Source organism: Chelmon rostratus, chromosome 5 (genome assembly GCF_017976325.1).
Source record: "Chelmon rostratus isolate fCheRos1 chromosome 5, fCheRos1.pri, whole genome shotgun sequence".
NCBI classification, from domain to species: Eukaryota; Metazoa; Chordata; class Actinopteri; order Chaetodontiformes; family Chaetodontidae; genus Chelmon; species Chelmon rostratus.
The window spans coordinates 27748823-27761703 of NC_055662.1; the positions used below are offsets into that span (position 1 = coordinate 27748823).

At 44.6% G+C, this 12881-nt stretch overlaps 1 protein-coding gene across 1 annotated transcript in view; it reads left to right on the plus strand.

The window, feature by feature from the left end:
* Positions 1–435: 435 nt before the first annotated feature.
* rimbp2b (RIMS binding protein 2b) overlaps positions 436–12881 on the plus strand; it is a 67511-nt gene continuing 55065 nt past the window's right edge. Inside the window, exons 1-2 of the mRNA XM_041936609.1 lie at positions 436–520; positions 1078–1215. Coding sequence (XP_041792543.1) covers positions 479–520; positions 1078–1215 — 180 coding nt within the window. The 5' untranslated portion in view covers positions 436–478. The remainder of the gene's footprint in view (positions 521–1077; positions 1216–12881) is intronic.

Genomic DNA, 12881 nt, shown 5'->3' on the forward strand with positions numbered 1-12881 from the left:
GTATTCAGCACTAAAGCATGGCGTGGACAAAAAGGTCATCTTCTGGCCATGACCACAAATGTCAGGGTGGGGTACAAAGCGACACCAGCACAGGGTGGGTGAACTGCGAGCAGCACCCGAGGCTTCGCCCACATTTGGACCAGCCTACTGAACCATCGTCCTCTGTCTGAACACTTGCAGGAAAATGTCACGTGGAAGCGAGTGTCATGACATCCTGTGCTTTGTTTGCAGCCCGGCAGCGTCCACGCTTGTTCCATGAAGTCTTTACCTCCACGCAGCCACGGCCTTCCATGCTTGAGTCGAGTTACAGCTCTCCCTCTATGACACAAAAGCAGCATCTGGTTCCACCTGACTGGAGCCATGAATAATTTAATATGGGGCATTATTATTTCCAGCCAGCTTCACTAGCTTGGCAATAACAAGCAGTTTAGGTAGTGCTATCAGCGTCGCTGGCTAAGTGGTTGAACATGGAGAGAGGATGTTATTTTACCTCGTTGGCATCTTATACTTGTGTGGGTTTGTAAGTATCTGGTTGAATGAGTCCTTAAGTGTTGTTTTCATTGATACACTAGATCAACATGTTGCTTGGTTGTTTGCAGATTTTGGAATGTGAGTAAACACGAGACGTGTGAAGCATCCGGGTGACGAGCACAGATTAACAAGCCCATCAGGACTTTTCATTTCGTTTTATCCATTATGCTAACATTCTTCTTCTCTTTCTATCATGAGGTTTTTTTTTTAACTGAACTGCACACCAGTGACTTTATTTTCACGTGAATGCTGTGCTCAAAGCAGCAGGTGGGCAGGTAGACCAGTTTATTTCTCCTAGCGTGAGTGTAGCTGTTAGCTGTTTTCCACTCAGACCACCTGCTGCCTCTGAGAGGACCCTCACCTACACTCAGAGGTAGAGAGCTGGCAGATATCATAACCAGTGGTGCACGCTTATTTGGAATAAGTTGCACAGTCAAACTGCCATTGTTCAAGTGAGAACTAATCGCTAAACAAAGAGTTGTTTTTGCTGTATAACTCAGACTGAACTGTTTTAAATGACTGCTGCTTTTCTGTCCCCTCCCACAGCTTAGAAATGAAGTTCTGCCCTTCCAGCTCCCAGGTGTGCAGCATTTGGATGGCTTTTGTCTTCTAGAGGACAGTAGCGCAGCTCTCAGACTCGACCCGGAGACCCTGAGTCACCAAAGGCAGAAGCAGAAGTTACTGGTGAGTTCTGTGTGTGCGACAGCGAGATGAACCGGACTGGGCATGGACCATTAGGGCCAATCCAAGACTTCTGTGGAGGCATTTGCTCTCGGCAGTTGTCTGGCTTTCATGGTCCTCTCCCTGCTTTGGATTGTGATCTTGTGAACCATGAGTTATTTTTCCTCCAGTTGTTGGTATAGTGTTGAAATGAGCTGTGCGCCTCTGCTCGTGCTCATTTGGGATCATCATTGGGATTAATTGGGGTCAAAGTGGCAGTTTTGTCTGTGTTTCATGACCACTGAGCATGTCAGGGAGAACTTTCAGGCAGTTGTTTGCTAATTTAACACACTTTTAAGTTGTAGATACATTAAATAATCCACATTTTCCTCATGAGTAGTCATCTTGAGGTCATTTGAATCCTTTTCTTTATTGTCAGTGACGCAAGGCAGCTAAGGTCTGTAGAGTCTGTAGCATCAAGCTGTGTTGGCGTTGTAAAGACAGTTTCCTGTTTTTTAGAGAAAGCGAAGGTGTTGATAGGAACTATACATGTATATACAAAAACAGAACAATACATGGCTGCACGTCAAGGCTGGATTAGCATCAATGCAAAACAGGCCCTGGCCCCCGGGGGCCCCAAGCCCCTGGATTAAATGTGCTGCAATCGTTGTATTTGTTTGGTAATATTTGCACCACTTCAACAGAAACTGAAATGTTAAAGGGCCTAAAAGTGATTTCTGCATTTTTACTGACTGTAAATGCTATTTTAATACTTTTAGTATATCAGCTAAAGGCTCAATCACATGATCACAAACTAACTTCAGGAGGGAGGGGGTGGGTGACCCACATCTCATTTTGCTCCAGGGCCCCCTACTGGTTTAATCCGGCCCTGCTGCTCATCTTAAATCGTACGTCAGTTGTTCCAAAATATGTATGGATGCAACAAAGTAAGAAGTTTTCAAATGAAAGCTTGGTCTTGATGATAATACTGTGCATGTTGGTGCCACTACAGAGTGCTGGGGGGCCAAGTGGGTAATTTTCTCACTGTTAAGATAATGTCTGAATATCCACAGAGCTTTCCGTGCTGTTGTCTGATTGAAGTACTGTTGTACCTGTTCAGTGTCATTTCCTTTGTGTCGTGAGGGGTCCCGGTAGCCGTGTTGTTGAAAATGCGGTGGACAGTAAACAGCAGGTTTCCAGAGCGAAGCTGGGTTTGTCTTCCTCAGGCTTCCTCCAGGCTGCAATCTCACAGCGGAGGCTGCTTGTAATTCCCCCGGCTTCCCCTGACGTCTGTGGTTCAATATGAATGAGCTGCATCGATTAGACCTCAGTGTGGTGCTTGCTCAAAGGGGATGAGTCCTGTGTGTGTGTGTGTGTCTGTGTGTGTGTGTGTGCGTGTGTGCGTGTGTGCGTGTGTGGCTGCTGGCTTCCTGTCCTGTGTCTCCTCAGCACTCTCCAGACTGTTGTTTTCACAGAGGGCGACGTTCTGGGTGACATCTTTTGGCTGAACCAGAAACTGAAGCTTTGCTATTAGCAGCTTCTTCTTGCGTGTTAATGAACACTCACTGACATTCTTCCTGTCGTGATCTGAAGAGGGACACATGCTATTGAATGTGATGGTAACGTAAGACACTAACAAAGGTGTTGCCTGTTTTCCCTCGACTTTCCCAACCCTCAGATCTTCTCGTCTCGCACGCCGCGAGCACGGCCTCCTCGTGTTCTAGTCCGCCAGCTGTAGTCTATAGGGGTGCGAGGTTACACTGCTGACTGCGATTGTTTGCATAATGAGGGTGGTGTGAACTTTATTTTTAAACTCTCCGCCTGCTCGTGACAGGGCTACTTGGTAATTAGCTTGTCAACATTCCTTTAGGGATCGCCTGCCATTTCAGCCGTGTGCAGCAGCCTTTTCAAAGCAACCAAATGTGAATAATAACATAGTTTTCCACAACGGAAGGTAAATAAATTTGTTAATCCGTCAAACTCTCTAAAGATCTTACACCAATTGTGCGTGAAGGACGTTTGAATCGTGCATTTGCCTGCACACGACACGTCACATGCGATATATGTGAAATATCACGTTTATGGTATAACATATGAAAGCAGCTGTTACCTTCATTCTGATTCACTGCATCTTCGGATAATTATAACATCCTTGAAAGAGGTCTGGTCACATAAAAGCTCTTCCCTTGTACCTGTGGCGGTTGCTGGGAAACGGGTGTTTTTGAAGTCATCCTATTGTGTCATTAAGCTGGTATTTGGCATCGCTCAGTCAACAGAGAAATGGACTGGGAGGAACAAGGGCGTGGGTGGGCTGGGGGTGGTGTTTTTAGTCCCCTCAAGTGGAAAAACAGCTGATTATGGATCCTGAAAGATTGGCGCAGCATCAGTAATTACTAATACTGAATAGTCCCACATAAGACTGAGTGCAGTGGTAATGAAAAACTGACAGAGCATGAGGCACTTGTTCAGCAAGCTTAATTAGCCTGCAGCTCTGTTATCTTATGATGGAGATGCAATCAACAAACCACAGACGCACCCTGGTGAAGGTATCTTCCTCGTGTACACAGCTGTCTGCAGCCATTACATCTCTCCTTCTCATGCAGTGTGTGTGTTTTCCTGTGAGCAATCTTGATAAAAGTGACTTTTTTTAAACTTTGCCTGAGAGATTTTGTACCTTTTTTTACCTTTGTTGCTTGTTCCCTTTCATGCATGCAGATTTGTGCTGAGGAGGGATTTTCACAGATACTGAGTTATGGTTGTTATTGTGCAAAAGTTGACATTTATGCAACGTTTTCCTCTGTTACAGGACTTTTTAGTCTATGACTGCAGGAGTTTTCGAGATCAAGCAAAGTGGCAGAAGGAAGAAGCAGTTCTCTGTCTTCAGTCACTTTCCTGCCTATAAATTATGCATCTACAGTTGCAGTCATAGGAATATAATGATAGTTTTATTTTTTAAAGCAGATTTAGACATAACATACAGTGCTCCACATTTTGAGCATTAACCTGCTCATACTGTGCTGCTTTATCTGCATTCAAACAGACGGGACAGACAGCTCGCTGCTTGTAGAAGGTGTTTTATCGTGCGTCTGTGCTGCAGCTGGAGGGTGTCACCTGTCACCTGGAGGATTTATGTTTTCAGGTTGTCCGTCCGTCCTCATGTCTGTACTTTCTTGTGAACATGATATCTCAGGGAATTTCATAAAATTTTTAAACATTAAAAAATTCCCTTGGACTCGAGCGTGAACTGATTAGGTTCAGAGGTCAAAGGTAACTCAAGAATTTCTGCGCTAATTATGACAAAATTTCTGAGAAATCTCAGAGGATAAAGTGATGAAGTGATGACGTCCATATCCAAAAGGTCAAAGGTCATCATCACTGTGACATCATAATGTTGTGCAGAAGCTTTTTTCTGGCCATTTTTCAGCATCATGGCTCAGGAACAGAAGGCATGTGTGACCATATTTCACATTTGGTCAGATAATCTTGGGCGTCCACCTTGAAACTGAGCTGATTGTAACGATGTTCTGTGCTGCAGGTTCAAGATGTGTGTGAAGAGTCCACGTTTTACAGGTTGTTGCTCGTCTGCAGCAGCGTAGTCACCACGAGCTGATTGGTTGTGCTGATGCTGAGCTTCAAGTGATTGTTGCTGTACCATGTGATGAAGCTCTCTGTCAGTCCTCTGTCCTCCTCTGGAAAAACAGTCTCTAAGCGAAGATGGCATGTTTCTCTCTGGATATTATTCACTGTAATATAGAGAGAACTTCTATTTCACCAAAACCTGCACAGACATGGATGTAAACTGCGACTTGACTCGTTGGTGGAAATTCTAGTAATTGGCAGTAATTTTAGTTGCTCATGAATTTTCACTTGCAAGAGAAAGAAAGCGTCTTGCAGTCACAGTTTGCTTTAAATTCTCTTGAAAAACAGGAATGGCTGTAGAGCTGGGATGTTTTTCTACCTGATAAGTGTGTCCTCATCCGTGCTTCCCTCCTGCTCTGCTGCAGGGGTAAACTTGTGAGGTAAATTGGCAGGCTTTCCCGGATGTGAAAAAATAAAACAGGCGCATCTGTCAAAGACCGGTCGAAGCGAGGTTTGAGCATTTTACAGCATTGAGCGCTTGATGTATGCGAGTTACATGAACAGATGTGCTGTTCAAAGTGTGTCTGTCACTTTTCTATCCGTGCTCTGATTGGCCCACCTGCACATTGAAAAGCTGAGGATGTGACCCATCACCCATCTGTCTCTCAGAGTGTCTCATTGTCGCAGCTGAGGGGGCAAGAGGCAAGACTTATTGGGGACGTGAGCAGTTTCTCCTCGGTTAACTCCTGCACTCATAACTATTCATGAGTGGGAGAAGGCCCGCAGTCAAGCCTGCAGGTTTACTCGGCCTGCGCTCCGTCGGTTGGTCAAGTGACTCATCAGGCCAACACACATTAGTGTGCTGATCATAAATATGCATCACGCAGACTGGAAAAATCACACTCACCTCGCAGTATGGATATCAAAGATGGTGGCTACCCATTGTGCACCTCTAAACAAACAGAGCTAAATATATTCCCTGGTGTCAACTTCATGTCTCATGTCCTCTCTCCTACACCGCCATCAATGCCAGATCATCACTTATTCATAGTCAGAAAACATAAACATCACGCAGCCCAGAATCATCTCCTTCTTGCTTTGAGGCGGCAGCTTCTGCACATGTAGAGACGCTTTGAATGCTTCACCACAAACGGCTCAACTTGTGCCACATAATCCATCTTTCTGACTTCCTGTGTCCCAGCTCACACTGGCTGGAGTCTCTGTATGGTGGGGCAGGATGCTACGTGAGACAAACAGGTGTAGATGTGTCGTTTTGTATTTATTCCTGTTGAGCGAGGATTGGGTTTTTGTGTGTGTGTGTGTGTTTGTGCATGTATTGACGTGGGAGGCCCCCGCGCTGAGGGCCAACCACATGTTTACATCACTTGTAATGAAATTAGAGCCGCGTGGCGCCCACACTACAGGCCTCCACTGATCCTCTAATTCAATTACCCCCCTTATTAACGCTCAGATGCTGCTGGCTGACCCAGGACCGCACTATGCTTTTGCTACACACCATTCACTCAGCAGCCATTTGTGCTTCTCCAGCGGACTGACTCGTTATCAGTCATTGTCTTACTGCTGCACAGGAGTCGGTCAGGTTTCTCCTTCATGTCAGCGTGTTAAATATCTTTGTGTTTGTCTCTACTACGATGATGGTAAATGTAGTTTGCATGCCCTAACATGGCGCAGCATGTGTAAGAATCTACTGTATGGTTGGAACATCTTTTTATATACTGTAAGATGTCAAAAACAAGGAGCTACCGAATCCTGAAAAATGCAGATTTGTTTTAACATATACAGATAAAATAAGAGATTTTATAAATAAATCTGCAGCCTTACATCAACAGGGAGGGTAATAAGTAAGATGCATCAATAAGAACAAAAAGATATGATCCACATCTTCAGTATTAGCTCTAGGCTAGATATTAAGAGTTTAGTCTAATATTCAGATGTTCATTCAAAGTTTGCCTTCGGTCATTTTTTACCCATCCTGACCAGATTTGTGTTGCACAGGTGTTATTTTTACCTCATGATCTGATATTGAAGCCTGACACTCTGAAGATGTGACAGTAGGGTTGTGTCATATCATATTGTTCAACAGGCTTGTGACCGGAAGGTCGGCGGTTCGATTCCCCCCACCGGACTGGCAAAGAAATTTGGGTGTGGTGGAGTATCCCCTCTCCCCTCCATTAGCCGGCTGATGTGCCCTTGAGCAAGGCACTTAACCCCCCCATATGCTCCCCGAGTGCCTGATGCAGCAGCCCACTGCTCCTGTGTGTTTTACTGCATGTTGCATGTGTGTGTTTACAGTGATGGGTGAAATGCAGAGAATAATTTCCCAGTTTGGGATCAATAAAGTGAATAAAATTAATAACAATTAAAAAATAAAAATAAAAATAACAATTGATATCATATTAATGCCAATATTCCGACTTGTCGATGTAATGATGTCATCCCGTAGCAAGCATGGCTTCATGGTGGAGGGGTGAGTGAAACTTCAGAAAAGTGAATATGGTTTATTTACAAAAGGTCAGATGTCCAACAAACCACAGTGTCACTGCAAGAAGACTTTGAAACAACAGAAGCAGCCCACCCCGACATGAAAAAGGTGAAAAGGAGTTAGGGACCGTCTCAGAAGTGCTTTCAGAGCTTTTTTCTAGGCACTAGCTTTCTCATTCTTTATCATAGACACTTTAGACTGAGTTAACATCCTGTTCAGTTCAGTTTAAAGAAAACCAATGCAATATGGCCCAGACTTTTATTTTCCTACTGTCAGCCCTTCTGCTGCTTCCTTCTGAATTCTGATTCCAGCTATGGAGATAAATATTTTGTCTTATAAATACACATACAGATAATATCTTGTGTTCCACCTTTCCAAGGAACCAATAAGCACCCAACTCATCTTGATATTCAACAGAAAAAGAAAGAAACATTTTATCCAATAATCAAATCACGGTTTCAGCACTAATCAGTGCACAGAGAAAATCATTCATACTGCAAACGGTAAACATGGTTTTGTCTTATTTCCTGACTGAGATGCAAACCTTCAATGTAAACTGTAAGAGTGTGTTGCTGTTGGAAGAAAGCCCGCTGCCTCTCTGCTGTGACAGGTCTGCAAGGAGCTGGTGGGATGTACGGCATGATTTAGCAAACAGGGTGTCTGGTGCCAGCACACACAGACAAGGGCAAACACACACACACACACACACGTAGACACACAGCGCTGTATGTAGTCAGTGGTCGGGCCTTTACCTCACCAGATAACGGTACACTTATGATGCTGAGATAGCGTTTATCACAGCCTTATCAGGGACAGCAGAGAGAGTCCTTTCCAGTCTCCTCCAGGGTCAGGTGTTTCCGAGCCTCCTGACACCGGCCGGCTTCATCTGCAGTCCGCTCTGTCGTGATGGCCGTGGGCTCTAACATCACACGCTCTCTGCATTCATTCAGCAGTGGTGTGGCACCACGTAGGAAGAAAAAAAATCACCATCGCTGCGAGACATACGCAGATTTAAAATAACAACATGCCGGTGCTTAGCTCGTGAGGCAGCTAGTTTCACATGGTCACATGTGAATGCATCTCGCCAGGCTTCAAGTTATGCGCTTGGGGTCCGAACCACATGGGTCGGACCAATCAGCATCCTGTGAGGAACTACTGGTGGCTGCGGGTGTGGTGGCGTGGATGCTGCTGTAGCATCAGTTACATCAGAGCTGGAGAGTATTTCTTCACTGGAAGAAGAGAAAAGATGTTTTTGCTCTTCTCTGGACTGTCTTTGGCTACGTCACATGGTTCTGTGATCTGATTGGTTGTTGTCAGCCTGTTACAGACAGATGGTTCATCCAATCAAACGCCAAGTGTTTTTGAAAGGGCCTTCCCCTTTTCCACACCGTTTCCAGGGACGACCTCTCGATGCTTCTGTGTAGCAAACCATCTGGTGCGTCGGGTCATGGCGGTACGATGGTGTTAGATAAAATCCGTAATATAAAAATATACGTAGTCCTGATAGTATTTTATTACGCTGAACTAAAGGGGACTACATTAAAAATAGAAGCTGAAACGTTGCTTCATATCACAGATTAAAATGCTCGGGGAAGTGTCTGAAGTTAAGCCGGTTAATGGGTTTATCACAGGTTTGCAGAATCCCCTGTCTTTTGACCCGCTTGAGTGCATGCATGATACAATGAGGCTAAATCATCTCATGCCCATATTCAGGATTTCAAAGCTAAATCTCTGCCAAGTTTCTCAATCTCCAGCCACTGCATTGAGCTTATTAAAATTTCAATCTGCTACAGGCTCTCTTTCTCGCCTTGCAGGATGAATGTGCCCTTTTAATAATGTAACCGGTTTTAACAAGATCGTAAAATGTTCATCTAACTTTCATAAGCCCTGTTAGCGAAGTGACAAATTCATGCGATGGCAGGAATCACTTTGGCGGTCCCTCAGTTTTAGAAATGAGAGCAGTATTTCTTCTCTTTCGGTTTAGCTCCACGGAGGCCGCAGAGTTGTGCCTAAGTTTCCGTCCGCCTGCAGGGAAGGCTGAGCTTGTTGCTGTGTCACCCCTGCGGCTCTGAAATAGAGGTTAGTCATGATGGGGGGAGATTTAGATTGGCCTTCTGGTAACTGATAGCGCTCCACTGAACCCTCCCCTTCTCCTCTGCCTCATCTATAATGTACACGAGTTACACAGGGCTAAACCCTGAGAACGCAGCCTTGTCTGACGCAGCTACAGCATCTGTTACGTGATGGCAGTTATAATCCATTTATGGCTGATGAGCTCTCTCTGTTTTTACAGTCTTTAATACAGTATGTAGTTCAGTGACATTAGTTGAACCGGGGCAGGGTCGGGGTGGCGCGAATGCTAAAGCTGCTGGCTGATTTAGCTGAGTGTATTGAGCGAGGCGTTGCTGGAGTAATGTGACCTTCATAGGGAGATTAAAATATGTAGCAGGCGTGCATTGATTTTTGGACTGGCCACTGGTATTTATGGACTCAGTCAGTGCATAAATATTGATACCCACTCTTCTAATGAAAGATCGGACTTTTTGTGTCCGTGCACTCGTGTACCGATGGAGATTCAGAGGAAACTTATGAGAAGATAGCACCTGATAAAGAAGAATAACTGGTGGCTCATGTGTTTTGGTAACCTCAATCTGCTCGTGACCCAGCAGCAGCTTAATAAGGTCATTCCCATTACATGGTGGCTAATTACAAGTCCCCAAGCTGCTCTGTCAAGTAAAAGAGCAGTTTAAAGGAACAGTTCACACAATAAAAACATGTTTTGTCCTTTAACCCAAAGACAATATAGACTAATAATGGTGCAGTTTACATTTTGAGTTCCAAGTTTTGCAAGTGGGCCTTTCATATTATGAAAACTCTGAAGCATGTTGTGCATATGATTGTATTAGGGTGGTCATGATGTGGTTTTAGGTTAATGTCTCTCCTGCATTGATTGACATGGAATTTAGTGCCGACATTCATGTTCCCCACAGTGTGTATCGCGATAACTCTGGTGTTCCCCTAACTTTTCATGTAGTGTTATCAACAGGTCACTCCAACACTTTGGTTTATGACCAAATACCCTCAGAACTGATGTCATTCCTATCGGCCTCAGCAGTACCTTATGTTTGGTGTGATGTTAGCATGCTAACATGCTAAACGAAGACAGTGCACATGCTAGGATTAAGCTGAAAGCACAGAATACAGCCTCACATGTGATACCTATGCTTAAATCCAGCATTTCTGCAGACTGTGCCAAGCTTTTCAGCAAGAGCTATACAAACATGGTCTTTGCGTGGTCCAACATTTGACCTAAAGTGTTTTCATACATCCATTCCAATCCAGTTTTTTTTCCTTTGTCAGACAGTAGAGATCACAGAAATAACTCAGGAGGAGGGAGAGAAGCTCAACATACAACAAGCCGGATTCAGACTGGGGACGGTGTGGTTAGAGCCTTAATCACCAGGCCGCCATCCATCCATCATTTACTCTTGCTGTGATAAACTGAGGGTTAGATGAGGCACTTGGCAGCATTTGTTTGTGCTCAGTATTCCTGCTACTGTATGTTTTTTTTTTTTATTTAGCTTCACTCCATCAATATCCACATTTGTGAACACATTATTGTCTTTATTTTGAAATGTTTGTGTGATTGTAAATCATCAGGAGGTGGGTGATTGTGCTCAGTCTAGTGCCCCTTAATTAGATTGGTGCCTGGGTGGAATTAAAGGCCAACGATGGCTGCCAGCGTTTCTCATACAGACAGAGGAGCTGACTGATAAGCTGGCCACTCGCAGTGTCAGAAGTGTCTGGGGTGTTGTTATTGTATCCCGCTATAACCCTCTCTTGCTTCCTCGAGCGTTTTGTTCAGGGGTTAGGCGTTTTTTTTCTCGGAGCTTGTTGTTGACTGTTAAGCTCAGATTCCTGGCTCTTGCTGCATTTGAGATGCCGTCCTCTGTGAGGTTTTGTTCTTGGTAGGTGCTTTGGGACGAGTGTGAGGAGCGAGTGGTCCTGACAGACCGACTGGGGATGACTCACACTACTGACATGGCTTTTTGTCCAATGAGTTCACCAGCAAAAAGTTGTTTTCTGGCTCATTTGCTTGGATTACATCTCTCTTTGTCTGCTTTTTGCTCCCTCTTTTTTTGTTGTTGTTGATGTCTCAGGTATCACACAGGTTCACAGTGAAATCACAGCCAGTTTGGGAAAATCCTGCGAATGTGCCGATTAGATCATCGACATCCAAGAAAGATAGCAAGGAGCCAACCTCTCAGCGAGAGCTGCATCCGAATGTGCTCTTCAAACATGAGGTGTAGTCTGACGGAGGTCCTTCAGAGTGAAATATGGCACTGAGCCACTGAATTTTTAACTCGCACCCCCTTTGAGAGAAAGAAGATCGTTGTCCAAAAAAAGCATTGTTTTAACCGCTGCTGCATAAACAGCCTGTCTGTTACCACGTGCAGCTGTTGGCATTGAGTTCTTATTAATTTACTGTGTCAAACACACTGCTCATCGGTTAGAGTCTGAGATGGTGTGTTATTGGCCGACTGGAGCTCTCGCAGCGTGCAGTAATTTAATCAGCAGGCTTGGATAGCAGCATGGACTCGAGATGAACTTCAGGATCAGGTTGCAGACTTCAGAGCTCTGTGAAGAGAGATCCGTCTATCTCGCCATCTCTGCCACAGTCCGGACAGAGTCGTGGAGACAGAAGCCTGCCGTTCGTTACCCGCTGGGTGTCTGGACATGAGGGAACTAGTCTTTAAGGCTTGCACCGTCTCTGTTTGGGCGAAGGTAAGGCCAGGCCAGTGAGAGCCCTTTGGAAAAAGTCGCCTTTGTACGTTGTGGGTGAGAAAATTCCGGAGGTCGGTGGAGAGTTCGGGCAAGTGGATTGATTCGTGTCTGTTTGATGTTTTCGCGTCGGGACAAGTAGCCAGACTCTGTCAGCGTCAGACGCTCTTCTGACCTGCTTTTTGAGCAGTTGTTCTTTCATCACACTCAAAGCTGGAATCCTGCACAATTCAACGTTTCATTGATAACAAATTTATCCAATTTGTTTTTTGTAAAATTTGGTTTCAGGTTATTTTAATGCAAGCTGTTGTCTGCAGCAAATGTGGTCATTTAGTCTGGAATTCACTCTTAATTGTGATATAAAACTGTTGAGAAGCTCTGCCATTGGTCTGAGACAGCTCCACCTCCTCCGTCTCCGTCTCTGGAACTTTCTAGAAACAAGCATCGTTACTTCTTCACACAGGAGCGGGTTCCTCCGGCAGACTTAGAAGTTTTGTCTCTTTATTCGCTCTGATGATATTTGAGAAATGTGCAGCATTTTGTGCAGGTTCTATGCAAATGAGCTTGGCTGCAACTAATGACTCAAATGTCTTATTTTGTCTGACCAACTGTCCAATGTGAATGAACCAGACAATTAAGAATTTGTGCTTGATAATTGACTTAAACAATGAAATCATTGTCAAAATTGGTTCAATTAATCGACTAATCCGTTCAAAAATGACCTTTCAAGACGTAATTTGCTGAATTTGCTGTAAAGAATGTTTTGCATTTACCCTTCACCTGTGAACTCCAGTGGTGCGTGCACAGCCTTCTTCATTACAGTAAC